General features: G+C 33.5%; 1 protein-coding gene across 3 annotated transcripts in view; it reads left to right on the forward strand.

Annotated features, from left to right (window-relative positions):
* The window catches only part of LOC100377810 (coiled-coil domain-containing protein 171-like), a 47,162-nt gene that overhangs the window by 14,287 nt on the left and 15,084 nt on the right, over nt 1–17,791 (forward strand). For all 3 annotated transcript variants that reach the window (XM_085507094.1, XM_085507096.1, XM_085507095.1), the window contains exons 5-17: nt 1,802–1,976; nt 2,945–3,057; nt 3,302–3,390; nt 3,511–3,646; nt 3,929–4,021; nt 4,411–4,571; nt 4,722–4,860; nt 8,611–8,829; nt 10,518–10,607; nt 11,974–12,174; nt 12,820–12,987; nt 15,506–15,694; nt 17,379–17,767. In XM_085507094.1, coding sequence (XP_085363220.1) covers nt 1,802–1,976; nt 2,945–3,057; nt 3,302–3,390; nt 3,511–3,646; nt 3,929–4,021; nt 4,411–4,571; nt 4,722–4,860; nt 8,611–8,829; nt 10,518–10,607; nt 11,974–12,174; nt 12,820–12,987; nt 15,506–15,694; nt 17,379–17,767 — 2,162 coding nt within the window. The remainder of the gene's footprint in view (nt 1–1,801; nt 1,977–2,944; nt 3,058–3,301; nt 3,391–3,510; nt 3,647–3,928; nt 4,022–4,410; nt 4,572–4,721; nt 4,861–8,610; nt 8,830–10,517; nt 10,608–11,973; nt 12,175–12,819; nt 12,988–15,505; nt 15,695–17,378; nt 17,768–17,791) is intronic.

The following is a 17,791-nucleotide window of genomic DNA, read 5'->3' on the forward strand; positions in this document are numbered from 1 at the left end:
ACCATTTGCTTTCTTGAAACAGACACTCTTAAAAATACATACACCTTTATATAATATACGCACTTGTATAAAAAAGTATTAATATGCATTCGCGTATATAAACAAATATTAATATGCATTTGTTTAGATAAAAATAATATTAATATGAATCCCTGTATCTAAAAATATTTACGTTTTTGTGCTTGTTGGTTGTCACATTTACACATTACTTGTATGACTTGAATATGTTGTCGTCTACTCAGTATTGATTTCAGTATTTTCAAGTATGTGTACATATGCAGGATATAGGTGGAGTTATGTCAATAATAAGAATAGACTGAATGAATGCTTTGACCTTGTGTAACTATCAGTATCTAATATGGCCCACATATAATCTATTGTTAGAGGTGTAACGGCAGAAGATATCACTTTTTACTGTAATCTGGGTGTTTGAAATTGTTTATTTATCCTTAAATTCGTCTGTATACCCGTGAAAGTATTTACAATCTTTGAAATCTCGTCTGATAATTTATCGTTTATGTACAGTATACAAAAAGTTCAATTGTTTTTTTTTTAACTGCTGGACCATTAACTTTCCCTTCCCTATTATTATCTTGATTGTTATGGTAATTTTGTTATTCTATTGTTCTTTGTGGAATTTGGGTATTGTTAGAAAGAAGAAGATTGCATTGCTTACTAGATTATGGTTGTAAACTGGAACAATGCTATCTTGTCTAGTTTTTCAGTTGTGTTTTAGTAACTACTTTGGAGTGTGTGTCTTTGCGATAGTTAAGACGGGACTTTCATGTGTATAGTATAATATATTTGTATGTATGATGTGCATCGTTCCGTCCATCGTTCGAACAAAGACAGTTGCTCCACTTTTGTCAATGTCCAGCGGTGCATATGTTTCAATTAATGAAACAAGTGGCATAGTAGTGCATCGTGTACTATTAAGGATAATTCGGTACATTACCTTTTAAATACAATTTCCAAAAAATGTTTCGCTTGATCTCAAGCTTCTGCTGTGAACTAAAATACAGATGTGCATCATAGTATTCAGTTGTGATTCTAATACTACTACTGTTTATTATACTCAAAGAAATCTTACTCGGATTCCTGTTTTTTTTAACAATGTTTGTTTCTGTATACCTTGTGTATGGTAATCTTCTTATCCATGGCCATCCATTGTCTGTTCAAGGTATTTACTTGCCCGGTATTTGAGGTCAAGTCATTGACTTGTACTTGACTAAATTTGTCAACACGCATAATGTACAAAGTATAGGCATGTAATTCTCTAATTAAAGGAAAGAAATTTTTCAGAGGTCTATGATTTAATATTAGTATTTTAACTATAAACTTGTGTTTTGCATATTAAATTTAATTTCACTAATTTGTCATCAAATTAAATGCAAATCCCTTTTTTTAACCCCATCAGCAAAAATAACAAAAAATAAATTTCAAGTGAAAGTTTATGTAAATGAAAAATAATACTGCAGTATCAGCTATTATTAAAAATGTTTACAGTTTTTGAATGTTAAATATAAATAAAGTAATTGACTTTTTTATTGTAAGTAATGTTTCCGTTGCATAATATATTTAGTAAATAAATAAATTATGAGTGAAAAAAATAATAAAGAATATATAATTAGACTTTTTACTTGTAGCAGACATCCTATAGTACAAACATTTGTTTACTACTTTGAATGCCATAACAATTCCTACAACAATGTTGGTGTAGTATTTACTGTTTTGTACTTTGCAGTTTATATGTGCAAATTTTTTCTGTTGTTAAAATCAGTGTATTCTGTATTTCTTCTAGACAAGTAAGTTACAGAGTCAAGTTGCTAAGTTACGGTCACAGGTGGAGAAAGGAGAAGCCATCAAACAAACACTGGAATATGAACTCACACTTGCTAAAAAGAATGTGAGTCAGGAACAGAGACTAGCTGCGGACAGAGAGATGGATTTAAACTCTGTCATTGCAGCTAATAAAGGTATTAATTCGGTTTTCCATTTGTTAAAAATGTTGCTTCTTATTTGTATAAAATCTATAACAGTGTCCAGAATAATTATGAAAAAATTCATAAATTTTTGGGAAAGTTTTATTATTTATTAAGGACTATAACATTTATTTAATTCGCCTTGGTCATTAAGTTTATGTATAAATTCGGCAAGGAAAAAAGTTGGAGATTTTCTTTTCTCACAAACATAATGTGCACATTACATGTATCAAGGAGTAAGTTTATGCTGTAGATCCATATAATTAATATAATTAATCACTTTTTGGACACTGGTTCTATGTATTCTTTAGAGCTGTGTCATAATTGGTTTAAAATAACCATGTGACTTGTGTCAAGCTAAAAGCATTGTGGGAGATTTTTTACTCAAAATGCAGGTGGAATGGTTTGTGTAATCCGTGTTCCAAACATATACAATTGAAATATCACCTGTGGTATGTTGATCACTGGCTGTAATTTGTTTACTTCTACCTGTATAGGAATTACAATTGACATAATCACGGAAGTAAAACATGATTAGGTTCAAAATACAAACCCTCAGATAATAAATCAGTATGAAGTGTAAATTTATAAACTATAACTAATATTTACCAATGAGTACTTTTAAAAATAACCTGGCAACAGCTCCGGTATAGATCTATTTCTTTACCCCAATTATCATTGATTCTTAGTGACAAAAAAATCATCATTTATTAAACGTCATGTATTGATTATTTCACTCCACTTTGCTGACTTTTTTGTGTCCCTAATTTCCAATTACTTTTGGCTTTGCTCGTCTGTCAAAATAATTTTCAATTATAATTAATCTTCATTAAGCTTTCCTCAAAAGCTGAAAAAAATTCCTGATCAATGAGTCAAGGGTTTCCATTTTCTGATTTTTTTTGTGGAAAGATAAATGTTGTTTCAATTTGTTATTTACAAATATATTCAACTTTATTGTACAGAGAGAGTAGCAGTATTATGCGATGAAGTTGAGGACTTACAGAGGAAACTGGAAAGAAACATGACATCAACCTCGGACGAAGCTCATAAACTCAGGAAAATAATTGATGAAAAAGTATGACACAATCACTAACGCTTTAAAGCTGATTTTGGGATGAGTTACATTATTACCATCGCATGTATAGTCATCGTTTGTTTCATACAAACTGATAATTAAATAGCTTCCGCTACTAGTTTGTTTTGATAGTTTACTCAAATGAATTTGTTTTGGGTGATAGTCAAAAGAAAACTTACATGATACTTTGAAGCAAGACTGTATTTTTGTTATTTCTCTGTGATAATGTAAATTTTGTTTACAGGACGCTGTTATTGCCAAATGCTACGCAGAACAAGATTATCTTCAGGCTGAGAAAGACCGACTTGAAATCGTCATTCAAGAAAAAGATGGGTGAGTTGTACTACTTCATCTTTGAAACTTGCCACAGTGAGAACACCCTCTTTCCCTGAAAAACAGGACCATCAATTTATGTAAATAATAAAAATAAATATCTTGGCTTTTATATTTCAGTGAAACTGATGACGCAGAACAGAAAATTTCCTCTCTGGAAATGGAAAGGAACACTCAATCAGAAACAGTCAGACGACAACTCGGTGATTTGGAGTATGCCGCTGAGAAAGAAGATAGACTTAAAAAAGATTTAGAGGTAAATTATTGACGATCAGAATTGTCTTTATTTTTTTGAAATTTTGCTCGTTTTTATTTTGTCAGATCTACATTTTGTGTATTTTGAAATGATACAGGTTCATACCTAAAGAGGTTCAATGGCTACCCTTTTTTTTTAACAAATATAAAATTTAAATAAATATTTGTATTCTTTTTATTCCTATTCTGTAAAATGTCATAAATATGTTTATCAAATGTTTTTTATTTTGACAATCTTATGTTCTTATTTTATTGAGTATTAATTTGTTGTTATTTCCTTAAGGTTGCGGTCAATAGAATCAAGAGTTTAGAAGAAAATATTGAAGCTGAGCGAGCTGCTCACTTAGAATCAAAGTTCAACTCTGAAATTGTACAGGTACGTACTATCAATACTGGCTGTAACTATCGATACTGGCTGAAACTTGTTGTATACTGGATTCATGGGTGTAGGTCTAGAGGTCAGTCTTTTTGAATACTGCCTTATCGGTCTGCATAATGAAGGTGTGAAGTGGATAGCAAAGGAAGCTATACAATTGGAGAACTATAAATTCCTGCAAATTGCATAGTTAAAAGAAGTATTGAGAGAATATTTGAATTGAGAATTGATACATGGTTAGAAATGAAAATCATATAATTGTTGACAGTAAGCAAATTGATATTAAAATAAACATTGCTTTTTTCCTAAATAAAAACAGGAAACAATCTGAACAAGAGTAATTTGAGTTTATACTTGTTCTCAAACTTTTTTTATTTTTTATTTGTTAGCTGAGGGTGAGAGATCTGGAAGGGGCGTTGGAAGTCGAAAAGTCAGCTCGTAGTGAATCAACAGTCAATGCCGATTTGTTGAATTCTCAATTGAGAGAGTTAGAATCATTATACGAAGAGGAAAGGAAAAATGCGAAGAATCTCAAAGCTCAACTCGACAAGTAAGTATAGAGTCAGCTAAGTAGATAGATGTCTGTCATTGTTCTAGTCGTCCATGTCGTAAACTTTCTTGTGGTTTTAAACTCTTCAAGCTAAATTAAAACTTATTTAAAGGAAACTGATTTTTTTTTCCTTCTCAATTTTTTTTATAGAGTGAGCAAAGAATATGAAACTGTGAAGAAACAACTGACACATGAAATAGACGACAAGTCATCGATGATCTCCAATCTGTCCAAGCAGTTAGAATTACATCAGAAGAATTTTAATGAACTGAAGGATGAGTTAAACAAGGTGTTTACCAAATTTAATCTATTAGATCCATCCTCCGATCTGATAGACGAGGTCCCGCCACACGAACAAGTGGATGAACTTCCACATTACACCGATATCGCTGGGTTTGTGAAACTGCGTTCAGACGTGCACTCACCGCCAGAGTCTGGTATTAGTTCAACCATCCCAGACTGTGCCTCGCCACGAATTCATGAATTCACCTCCATGGGAGTGCTTGATACTGACCGCATACCGCAAATAAGAGAGTGTGGCAAGATTCCTGGCCTACAAAGCGAATTTAGTGAATCGCTTCCAGATAACTACAAGTTACTGGATCAGTTTGTTATTGTTATGGATAAATTTGAATACTAAAGACAGCCTAACACCCCTATTTACAAATGATATAGCCATATAGCCTATCAATAAAATACTTTTGCTGGGTTATAGCATTTGTAATGGAGGGGGGGTTTTAGCATATTACAATTACTTGCCATTTCACACTTAAATTTAGACCATGACAGTATTTTTGCATCCAATCTTAATGGGAATCATGAACATAAATGAATATTTGCAATTATTAATCTAATCAGATGAAAAATTGAGTATGGATATTTAAAATCATTGAAAAATAACATCTAAGTCAACAAATATTTATAAATTGTAAAGGGAATTTACAAACAAGTGACTGACAAATAAATGTGAGACAAACTCTGATATGCAGACTTCAAGTCATGAATGTCAGTTGATTAGATGGGGTACTATCTGCTCCACATACCGGTAACTTGTAAAAACATCTTTTTAAAATTCAACTCAGGTTATCCATTGTTACCTATCTGTGTACAATGTGACAAGTGACCATTGAACCTCATTTGCCCACTCTCCCCTGCCCACCCTCCTCCGGCCAACTTCCTCTGCCAACCCTCTCACAGCTATCACTCAAAATGGTGACACTCAGAATGAGGTCAGTACCTATACCTACCATGAAACATATTCATTTTTCATCGTCATAGTTACACTGTTTACAAACAACAGTTACTAGAGAGGGGGAATGTTGTCAACTGGAATAGTGACTAATAATATACATTGAATATTTACCCCCCTCCCCCATTCTTGAAAGTTATCCATAGTGGTGAAACTTTTAATATATACAATAGTTGTTATGGTTACCCTTTATGAGTCCCTTACAAACAACATTAATGTCATTGATATTGATGCATATTTTGCAAAATATAACTAAACTATATATTTTTCCCTATATCTAATAACAACTCATGCATATGTTTATGTTACTAATTTGACAATTATTTAACAACTTTTTCAATTTTTATATTGATTGGTAATTTGGATCAAGTGTCCCAATAATCATTGTATATTAGTGAATAGAAGACATGTGGAGGCTCACTTACCAAATATATGTGTTTCATGTGTAAATAGATGTGAAGATTATGTGTAGAAAATCCATGTGAAAGGATGCCATATTAGAGTGTAACAAATATGTGAACAAGTCCCTGCCACGTGTGAGTGTAGGAAATGTATATGAGTGTCCCTGCCATATCTGTATAACATCATTGTGTGAAGGTCCCTGCCACATGTGAGTATGTAACACAAAGATGTGAATGTCCCTTCCGGCCTTGTGTAGCTTGTGTGAGTGTGTAGGAAATGTACTAGTATTACCGGTATATGTGAATGTAACAAAAATATGTGAAGTTTCTGTGAGTGTTTAGGAAATATATGTGACGGTCCCTGCTACATGTAACTTGAGTGAGTGTGTGGTTCCTGTCATATGTGAGTTTGTAGAAAAAAAATATGTGAAAGTCTGCCACAAGTAACTTGTGTGAGTGTGTAAAAAAAGATGAGATGGTCCCTGTCATATGTGAGTATGTAGAAAAAATATGTGAAAGTCTGCCACAAGTAACTTGTGTGAGCGTGTAAGTGTGTAAAAATGTACGAGATGGTCCCTGTCATATGTGCGTATGTAGAAAAAAATTGTGGAAATCCCTGCCACAAGTAACTTGTGTGAGTGTGTAAAAAAATGTACAAGATGGTCCCTGTCATAAGTGAGTATGTAGAAAAAAATATGTGAAAGTCTCTGCCACAAGTAACTTGTGTGAGTGTGTAAAAAAATGTACGAGATGTCCCTGTCATAAGTGAGTATGTAGAAAAAAAATATGTGAAAGTCTCTGCCACAAGTAACTTGTGTGAGTGTGTAATAAAATGTACGAGATGGTCCCTGTCATAAGTGAGTATGTAGAAAAAAAATATGTGAAAGTCTCTGCCACAAGTAACTTGTGTGTGTGTAAAAAAATGTATAAGGATGGTCCCTGTCATAAGTGAGTATGTAGAAAAAAAATGTGTGAAAGTCTGCCACAAGTAACTTGTGTGAGCGTGTAAGTGTGTAAAAAAAGATGAGATGGTCCCTGTCATATGTGAGTATGTAGAAAAAAATATGTGAAAGTCTGCCACAAGTAACTTGTGTGAGTGTGTAAAAAAATGTATAAGGATGGTCCCTGTCATAAGTGAGTATGTAGAAAAAAAATATGTGAAAGTCTGCCACAAGTAACTCAAATAATTCTTAAGCCAACACTGTCTTAAAAAACAACAACATGATTTGAAAGAATTTTTGGAGAATATAACATTACTGTCAGACTCCATATAATGTATGTATGTATGTATGCTGTTCCTCCTTTACCATAAATTGTATCCACAAATGCTATAAACACAATAGCAATAGTTAGTCACATTTCCCATAGTTTTATACAAATGCTATAAACACAATAGCAATAGTTAGTCACATTTCCCATGGTTTTATACAAATGCTATAAACACAATAGCAATAGTTAGTCACATTTTCCATGGTTTTATACAAATGTGACCCAGCAGAAATGTTGTACAACCTAAGTTATCAGCCACAATAAAATTACTAAAAATAATGTATATATTATGAACACATGTGCTGGACACAAACTAAACAAATATTATGTAATATTTTCATCCCCAATTTAAAGTAACTCGAAAATGCTAAAGTTGAACTTTGTTTTAGCATAATAATCTTATATAACCGTTTTTTCTTACATTTTGTCTACCTGGTCCAAGATTTAAACAACATAAAATATTTGCATCAAATTGAAAACAAATCTGAGATCGAACTGATTGATTCCATCATAAAAAATACCATTTTTAGGGTCTTTTTGCCATGATTCATGAGAAAGGGTTAATAAGAATTCAGTTTAGCTAGTGCAGGTTAATATCGATTAACCAGACACTTTTAACACCAACATTGAATGTTTACTTAATTCTACTATTTGTAAATAAATAACATTTGTGAAAATCAATGTTTTATTCATTTATATTATTCCCCCAGTTTTCCTTTTTTATGCATAATTTATTTTGCATAATTTGACTTTCAATGTTGCAGGATGATCGTTTTGTGTAAAAATATCTATAGAACAGTAAATTCCTCAGTTGTATTTGTCACAGGGGAAGCTACTAAAAAACTTTTGGATCGCTGCCAACTTTCATCACCATGACACAGTAAATTATTTCCCATATCAACGGTACTAGTGTTGGCATTTAAGTATACGTTGAAAAGAACAATAATTACAAGACAATCTGAAGATGGTTTGTCAAGGCCAATCATCACCATGGTAACGTAGATACCAGGAGAAAAACATGTTGTTTTATTATATGCCCCGCCCACCTGTCATTGAACAGGTACATAGAATGCGTGGCATTCTCACTTCCTTTCTTTCTATTGTGCATTTCAATCACCAGGCTAAGAAACGACAGGTGTACTTAGAAGAAACTTACGGTGGCAGTATGCGAGAGTTAGAACTCTTGCTGCATAACTTTCAAGTGGATGGGAAAAAGAAGAGCGCCACCGCAGTTAGAAAAGCTCATAAAGATAAACCTTTGACTCCATCTCTTGTATTGGAGACCTTGAGGCACACGTTGATGGATTACCAGAATAGACTTGATGCTACTTCTACTGAAGTAAGTCAATTATATCATGCCGCAATCATTTCAGCTGATGTTGCCGAAAGTTGCAAAGTTTGGAAATTATTATCAGTTGACTTTCCAACTTTGAATCATAAATTAATTAATTTATTTTTATTTATTTATTTATTTATTTCAAGGATCGCGTACAAACACAAGCGCCATTTACAGGCACAATAGAATGTACAAAATGAGAATATATAGATAAAAAGAAAAAGAAAAATACTCTACTAAAATAAAGTCACAAACAACTTACATTAAAAGTACTGAATATTAATTATTACAGCGAGCGCAAGATATTTACATACACCTAACTCCCGCACCCGGTGTTTTAATTAACTGTCACATAGTCACGTAGTTGGGTATTCAACTTTATTGCATCTACAACGGTCACTGGATCCTCTAAGAAGGATGAGGATGTTGCAAAGTCCCTCGGCACTTGCGTACAGGAGTTATGTGTATGTAAATAACTTGCGTCCGCGTTAAAAATTGCCTACATTATGTTTGAAACTACTTAATCTTGTAGTACCAGATTTGTTCTATTAGTAGTCTATGCACGGTAGTGTTTCTATGGTAAAAATAAATAACATTTTGATGATTCAGTTTACAAATGCAAGTGTGTGTGAAGTAAAAGGATGCAAATTTAAATCTTTGAAGGCCACAAATTAATGATTCATTTAATAATTAGTTTTTAGCTCCGCTGTCGACTTTGTCGAGCGGAGCTTACCATATGAGTGATTGTCCGGCGGCGTCCGGCGTCCGGCGTCCGTGTCAATGTTTTACTTTTTCGACTTCTTCTTGAAAACTACAAGCCTGAATGCTTTGATACTTGGTGTATATGTACCTTGGGGAGACCTCTCGTAGGTTTGTTCATTTCATGTTGATATCTTCAATTCTCTAATTTGGGTGAATATTTTTGTCATTTTTGGTAAAAAGTGATATTTTCGACTTCTTGTTAAAAACCGCAAGTGCAATTGCTTTGATATTACATATATAGGTACTACATGTGGACCTTACTCAGATTTGTTCATTTTGTAATGATATCTTCAATTCTCTATTAAATTTTGGTGAATATTTTTGTAATTTTTTGTAAAAAGTGATATTTTCGACTTCTTGTTAAAACTGTAAGTCCGATTGCTTTGATATTACATATATAGATACTACATGTAGACCTTTCTCAGATTTGTTCATTTTGTGATGATATCTTCAATTCTCTAATTTTGGTGAATATTTTTGTCATTTTTGGTAAAAAGTGATATTTTCGACTTCTTGTTAAAAAACAAAAATTCAATTGCTTTGATATTACATTTATAGATACTACATGTAGACCTTTCTCAGATTTGTTCATTTTGTGATGATATCTTCAATTCTCTAATTTTGGTGAATATTTTTGTACTTTTTGGTAGAAAGTGATATTTTCGACTTCTTGTTAAAAACTGCAAGTCCGATTACTTTGATACTATACATATTGTTCATTTTCTAATGATGTCTTCAGTTCTTTAATTGAAATGTGCATTGCTAACAGCGAAGCTATCTCAGCCGATAGGCTGCTTGTTTTAAAATGAACTGGGTGCTTGAATTAACCGGGTATTAGGGATCACGTTTTTATGGGATAGTTTTTATGTTAATATTGAAAACAAAATAGACAATGCTCATATTGTGATAAATTATTTAATATTTTTCAGTTAAGCAAGATGAAGACTCTTTGTGAGAAATTAACGGCTGAATGCGATTCTTATAAAGAAATGACGTGGTCAAGAAATAAAACAGTAGAGGTAAGTTGTTATATGTCATTGTGCTACTTGTCAGTGTGCCTGCTATACTTCATTTAAACAGGCCATATGTCATATTTCTACATACTTTATTCTGTGTGTGTATGCGTCCGTGGACAGATTACATTCAAACATGTGCACATTAATTTGTTTCTCGATCTGATTCAAGATGGCCGAATGGCGACCATTTTTGTACTAAAAAATCTTCAAAATTAAGCATTTCTCGGCTGTTTACAGATGCATTTTGTTCAAACTTGGTATATACATTGGAAATTATGGGACCTTGATGCACGTCATTTTATTTCACAGATCAGATTTAAAATGGCTGACTGGCGGCCATTTTGTTTTAATGAATGCAGTTCTCGTGCCAAATCTCTGACATGCTTTTACTGATTTTGTTCAAAATTTTATATATTCATTATTCATCATAGATATACAGATGTACATGTATTCAAAATGGCCGACTGGTGGTCATTTTGTTTTAATTATTGCTGTTCTAGAGCAATAACCGTCAATATGGACTCGTACTTGTTTGACGATCAGATAGCTGAATGTCAAACATATTACTGTTAAAAAAATCATCATTATCAAACATCAGCTTCTGGATTCATATCTCTGACATTATGTTTATGTTCCAATTATGGTACTATGAACAAAACTATATATTTTAATTTTGATAACTAATAGGAATAACTAATAGTTCGTAATTCATGTAAACTTTAATATACATTTACTAAATGAATAAATACTGATATATCGTTAAGGTCATATACTATGATAATTCTCAGGGGCGGAGCTACATCACAGAACGTTCTATGTTGCTAAGTTGTGCACCTCTGTACCATGTATTTCTATTTCTATGGGTTCTGTGATCTGCAGTCGTAGAGTCGGTGAAAACAGCACAAACTCAGCTATGAGACAATCCTGAACAACCAAATTGTTATATGTTGCACATGGAGGGGTAACATTCTTACACTGTTCAGGAAAGACTCAACAACTATCCCAAAGCACTGTTTTGTGACCTTTGTTTTACTGGCTGTGGTTGTCATGTGGTGAAAATAACCAGGTGTATTTGTAAATTATTAAGCTAGAAAGAAATTTCTGTTCTAGCAAATCACAAAATGCAAGTACATGTACTCGCCTGAACTTTCTTGCACACCATGTGTTTTCAGTCGGTACCACAAAAGTCAGTGTTAATTTACATGGACGAAATAAACTACCCTGTTGCTCAAGACATATCAGTTGATTTACAAATTTAGATTGTAATATAATCATCAGGCATTATCAGCAATTGGGCTGATAGTTTTTTTATAAACTGTCGATATAATTTTTTACTAAAAATACCAAAAGTATGTCTTGTATTACGCAGCAAGTACAGAAGAGACTAAACACAACTAACAAGGAATTGGAGCGTGTAAGAAGTGAATTCTCAGAAAGTGAAACCAAGGTTGCGGCACTTAAAGTGGATTTACAGCGAGCAAAGAATAGCAGTGAGAAAAACAAAAATAAAGTGCAGGAGTTGAATGAAGAAATGTCTCGAATAGTGAAGTACCAGAGAAATGATGAAGAGGTAAGTCAACAAAGGTCAGAAATTGCAGAAATGTATGGCATTATGAATATATATGTACAAGTGTTCAATATATACTGGAATACCTGTAACATAAACTTGCTATGCTTCACCACGGATAAGCAATACTCAAAGCGCGGTAGTCGTTGCGCCGCGCATGTGTGATATTTGTGTTGATAAACATTGGTTTTCCCATAATTCAATGCGCTGTTCTAATGGAAATCACAAGTATGAGGTTTTACCTTGGCTCGACTTGCACTAATTACCGCCTATGACTCCTTCGATACCTTCCAATCACCTAAAAATACCTAATTAAAGCTTGGTAACGTCTCAGTTTGTACTCATTGATCTGCGCAACAGCCAAAGTCACCATCTTTGTTTATATGAGACCCATATATATCGTGCATGCGTGGCGCGACGACTACCGCCCTTTAACAGACATAAGGCACATCAAATTTTTTATATTTATAGCAATCATAGTTGTCAGAACATTCATACTATATTAACTTTTCTATTGGCATTTTGAAATAAAGTATGCCTTCTATAATGGAAATAACAACCGTGACCTTAAAGGCACTGATTAAAATTGGCACATTTTTTGTTACATTCCTTTGGTTACACAATAAGATACATTAATTTTTTCCTCAGAACAAGCGCATATTCCTGCATGGCCTTTACCAAAGAATCATTGCTGGTCGTGTTGTGTTTGATAAATCTGAGCCATCAGTCAGTAAGTTCACATGGGATGATCTGAGTACAACTGTACAGGAGCAAGTATCATCTATGATGACATCAATGAACAGAACACAAGAACAGGTAATGAACATGAGATTCTATAATTTAGAGACTGAAGTGCTCTATTAATTGGTTGAATATCCTACAGATATTGGCTGGATCAGAAGTCTAAAGTTGCCTAGGATTGTTTTTTGACACTAATGGGTCCATCTTAACTTATTAGTTGTAACATTCAGGAAAGTAGAATAGCCATACCGAATCAAAATTACTAGTATTTAGGGATGATCTCATATTCAAACATGTAGGTCAAACCTACGAAAACCCCAACCGCCCTAAACCGCCTGAACAAAACCCAGTTTCGCGGTTTGGAAGTTTGAACAATAGACAGTGCGGTTCAGGACGACCGCACGGATTTGCATAAAAACTGTGGTTCGAACCGATCTCATTCACACCTCATTCAAGCTGTTGTTTATTTTTAGGATTGACAGTGTTTACATTGCTTTTTTGAAGACTAGATAGTTGTCTCCAAAATGTGTCGATTTATTGATGTGCAGTAGTCATTTTACCGTTACACTCTTTCATATACCGGTGAACAGCATGCTGAATAAATTGTTTTGTTTTGTTAAACTGTTACGCTCGAGTTGCAAATTGAGCAGAGGACGTGAATCAGACTTTTCATTGGGCTGGACAATTGATATGCATCAGAAGACGAACATTTTTTGATACAAAGTTGCACTTGAGACTCGCGCTACAGTGTTCAATCCATTACTACTGTTGCGCGTTCAATTTTCAAACAGCTTTTTCAGGAGTGCGGCATCGCAAAATCTGGAAAAACAAATGCAGCGTACCAATGGAAATTTATTCAGATTTGCTGCACATCGATTATTTGCAGTTTTTTCTATTCAATTGCCAGTGACACGAAGTATCAAAACAGAAAATTAAATTAAATAGACTCGCGCTGAGAACTTCTGTAAGCGATTCATCTGCAGACGAGACTGCTTATAAAAAAACGAACCCTGACCTTATTCATAGAGTGTCTTGTACCGAAGACCGTCGCCCATGGCGACACAATGCACGTTGCGATATCGCGATCGATGCATGCTGGGTGACAAGGTGAAATTCTGATTGAGGTAACCAGGATGACTGTGTTGAGTGCTTGATTTTCCGCGGTGTTTAAAAACAACACCTCGCTGCCTACTTCGACCACAGTCCCTCAAGGCACTGTGCATCGACGTACTTTCTAAAATAATTGTTTATTTTTAATTAACCGGGGGTTCGAAATGTGTGCATGTCACAGAAACGTAAGATATCGGCAGCGGTAAATACCCGCAATTTCCTGGCAATGCCGTCAGCTGACAATGTTACGGTGGTCGTAATGTTAGCGCCGACTTTAGTTTTGACGCAGTGATAGAGGGACTGTGGTTTTGAGACCCGGGTTTTGAGATGCCTTCGCAGAAAATAATGATGCCATTATTGATTTAATACTTTCATTATATTTTGATAACTCGCTCTCACAGACTTTACAAACTTAACCAAAAAATGTGTTCTATGAATTTATGACATGGGCACAAAACTGACTGTACTTGTTGCAGACAAAATGTACCAGTTCGCTCCATGAATAAACGTGTTTTACTAACTATGCCAAATATATATATAACATAAGTAATTTATCCTGCGAAGCTGCTCATTAAAATTCTATTGCATTTTTTCCCTGTTCAGTTTAAAACATTAATTCACCATATATATCACAATATATATATCACAATTCAAATTTAATGACAAAATATAACAAACCATCGACATAATTAATTCCAGATAAATTGACTAATTATTCACAATAACAATTGTATTGACTTGTACCAAAATGTAGGTTGTGGGAAACTAATTATTATTACCAATCACAGAAATAAATAAATATAATTTTCATCACACTTATAAATGACATGATGTAAATAGATTTGTGAAACAAATGCAAGTTTGTTTTTCATTAGCATTTACATGACTTGCAAAGAAAACAAATCGCTGCTGGAATTCTTAACACTGCAAAATATAGCACTCAGTATGAACATTGGGCTCCATAGTATGCATCTTATTTTTTTTCCTACTGAAACCAGGCTGAAACAATATTGTAAAAAAAACCTAGGTTTCCCTAGGTCTGTCTTTTTTGTTCTCTGTTGTTTGTTTTCAGTAGGGGCGTTAATGGGCAGTTAATCTGGAGGTTAGGCTCAAACCTACTACTAATTTGCATATTGTATGTCTAGTAGGTCTGAATAGGGCTGGAAAGGGCAGGCTGGGTTAACCCAGGTGTTTGAATTTGAGATCATTCCTTAGTAGTGTCATTATTCAAAGAATATATGTTTGTAATTTCTCATTCAGCTTTTATTCAGTAGGGTGTTTTAATACTCTTTTTTTTTTTTATATATATCATAAAGGATCATTACTATTACTAGTACTTCATATTATGAACAAACAAACTTTCACTACACTTAACTCCACTGTCTGTTTTCTGAACATTTGGGTTGCAAATGTTACAATACTTTCATGCACATAAAAGAATTTGTAAACAATGAAATCATTTGAATTATGTTTTATTTGGTAGTTACATCACTTAGAGCAAATAATCAGAAGTAAAGATGACTCAGCAAAACAGCTTCAAATGAATCATGAAGAAAGTATTGAAAAAATCACTAAAGTTAGCAGAGAAAGAGAAGAGAAGTGGTTGGAAGAAAAAGCTCAGTTAGAAGAGCATTATAGTAAACTGTTAGCAGAAGTACATACACGATCCAAGGTAAGACACCTGTCATATATTTGGATCAGGAATTTATATTTGTTTTCTTTCTTTCATAAAACCAACATTTAGGCCCAAAAAAGTGTCAGAATTTTAGCAAAAAGAAGCAAATTTTGAATGACAAAATAGTTTTGAAAAACAGAACAATTTGTACAAAAATAATGATTTCAAGTGCTTATTGTGAACTTAAAACAAGTGCACACGTTTTATTTGATTTTGAACAAAATGAATTCAGGAAATATCAGTTATTGGGGACAATAGTACTGTCTGAAAATAATTTCATTACTTTTAGCTTCGGTCATGCAATCACTGTGAACTAACTGTCTAATATTTATAATATTCAGAAAACCCAAGTCATGCAATCACTGTGAACTAACTGTCTAATATTTATAATATTCAGAAAACCCAAGTCATGCAATCACTGTGAACTAACTGTCTAATATTTATAATATTCAGAAAACCCAAGTCATGCAATCACTGTGAACTAACTGTCTAATATTTATAATATTCAGAAAACCCAAGTCATGCAATCACTTTGAACTAACTGTCTAATATTTATAATATTCAGAAAACCCAAGTCATGCAATCACTGTGAACTAACTGTCTAATATTTATAATATTCAGAAAACCCAAGTCATGCAATCACTGTGAACTAACTGTCTAATATTTATAATATTCAGAAAACCCAAGTCATGCAATCACTGTGAACTAACTGTCTAATATTTATAATATTCAGAAAACCCAAGTCATGCAATCACTTTGAACTAACTGTCTAATATTTATAATATTCAGAAAACCCAAGTCATGCAATCACTGTGAACTAACTGTCTAATATTTATAATATTCAGAAAACCCAAGTCATGCAATCACTGTGAACTGTCTAATATTTATAATATTCAGAAAACCCAAGTCATGCAATCACTGTGAACTAACTGTCTAATATTTATAATATTCAGAAAACCCAAGTCATGCAATCACTGTGAACTAACTGTCTAATATTTATAATATTCAGAAAACCCAAGTCATGCAATCACTGTGAACTAACTGTCTAATATTTATAATATTCAGAAAACCCAAGTCATGCAATCACTGTGAACTAACTGTCTAATATTTATAATATTCAGAAAACCCAAGTCATGCAATCACTGTGAACTAACTGTCTAATATTTATAATATTCAGAAAACCCAAGTCATGCAATCACTGTGAACTAACTGTCTAATATTTATAATATTCAGAAAACCCAAGTCATGCAATCACTGTGAACTAACTGTCTAATATTTATAATATTCAGAAAACCCAAGTCATGCAATCACTGTGAACTAACTGTCTAATATTTATAATATTCAGAAAACCCAAGTCATGCAATCACTGTGAACTAACTGTCTAATATTTATAATATTCAGAAAACCCAAGTCATGCAATCACTTTGAACTAACTGTCTAATATTTATAATATTCAGAAAACCCAAGTCATGCAATCACTGTGAACTAACTGTCTAATATTTATAATATTCAGAAAACCCAAGTCATGCAATCACTGTGAACTAACTGTCTAATATTTATAATATTCAGAAAACCCAAGTCATGCAATCACTGTGAACTAACTGTCTAATATTTATAATATTCAGAAAACCCAAGTCATGCAATCACTGTGAACTAACTGTCTAATATTTATAATATTCAGAAAACCCAAGTCATTGCTGATCAAGCATGGGAGAAGCTGAGACACACTGGTACGCTACGAGAAGGCCTTGAATCCGAATGTGTCGAAATGCGTAATATGTTATCGCAATTGCAACACGAACACTCTGCATTACTCAGTACATGTGCCTTATTGATTGGTGCTCTTATACCGCTCTATAATCGTGCGTCCGCGTTAACCAATCAAAGAAACCTGTTAGAAGAACAGATTAGTCATTGTGACGATTTTAAGCGTCAAGCAAGAGTACTCGTAGAAACATTATCTCAGGAATTAGAATGCACTGACGAGAAGCCGTTAGAAAGTGAGCAACGTAGACGTCATCCAGCGCTGACATTTCGTAGTGGAGCTATCGCTGTCATGGCAGCTAACAGGTAAGATATATCTCACTTTGTTTT

Source organism: Saccoglossus kowalevskii, chromosome 13 (assembly GCF_978046115.1).
Source record: "Saccoglossus kowalevskii chromosome 13, keSacKowa6.1, whole genome shotgun sequence".
NCBI classification, from domain to species: domain Eukaryota; kingdom Metazoa; phylum Hemichordata; class Enteropneusta; family Harrimaniidae; genus Saccoglossus; species Saccoglossus kowalevskii.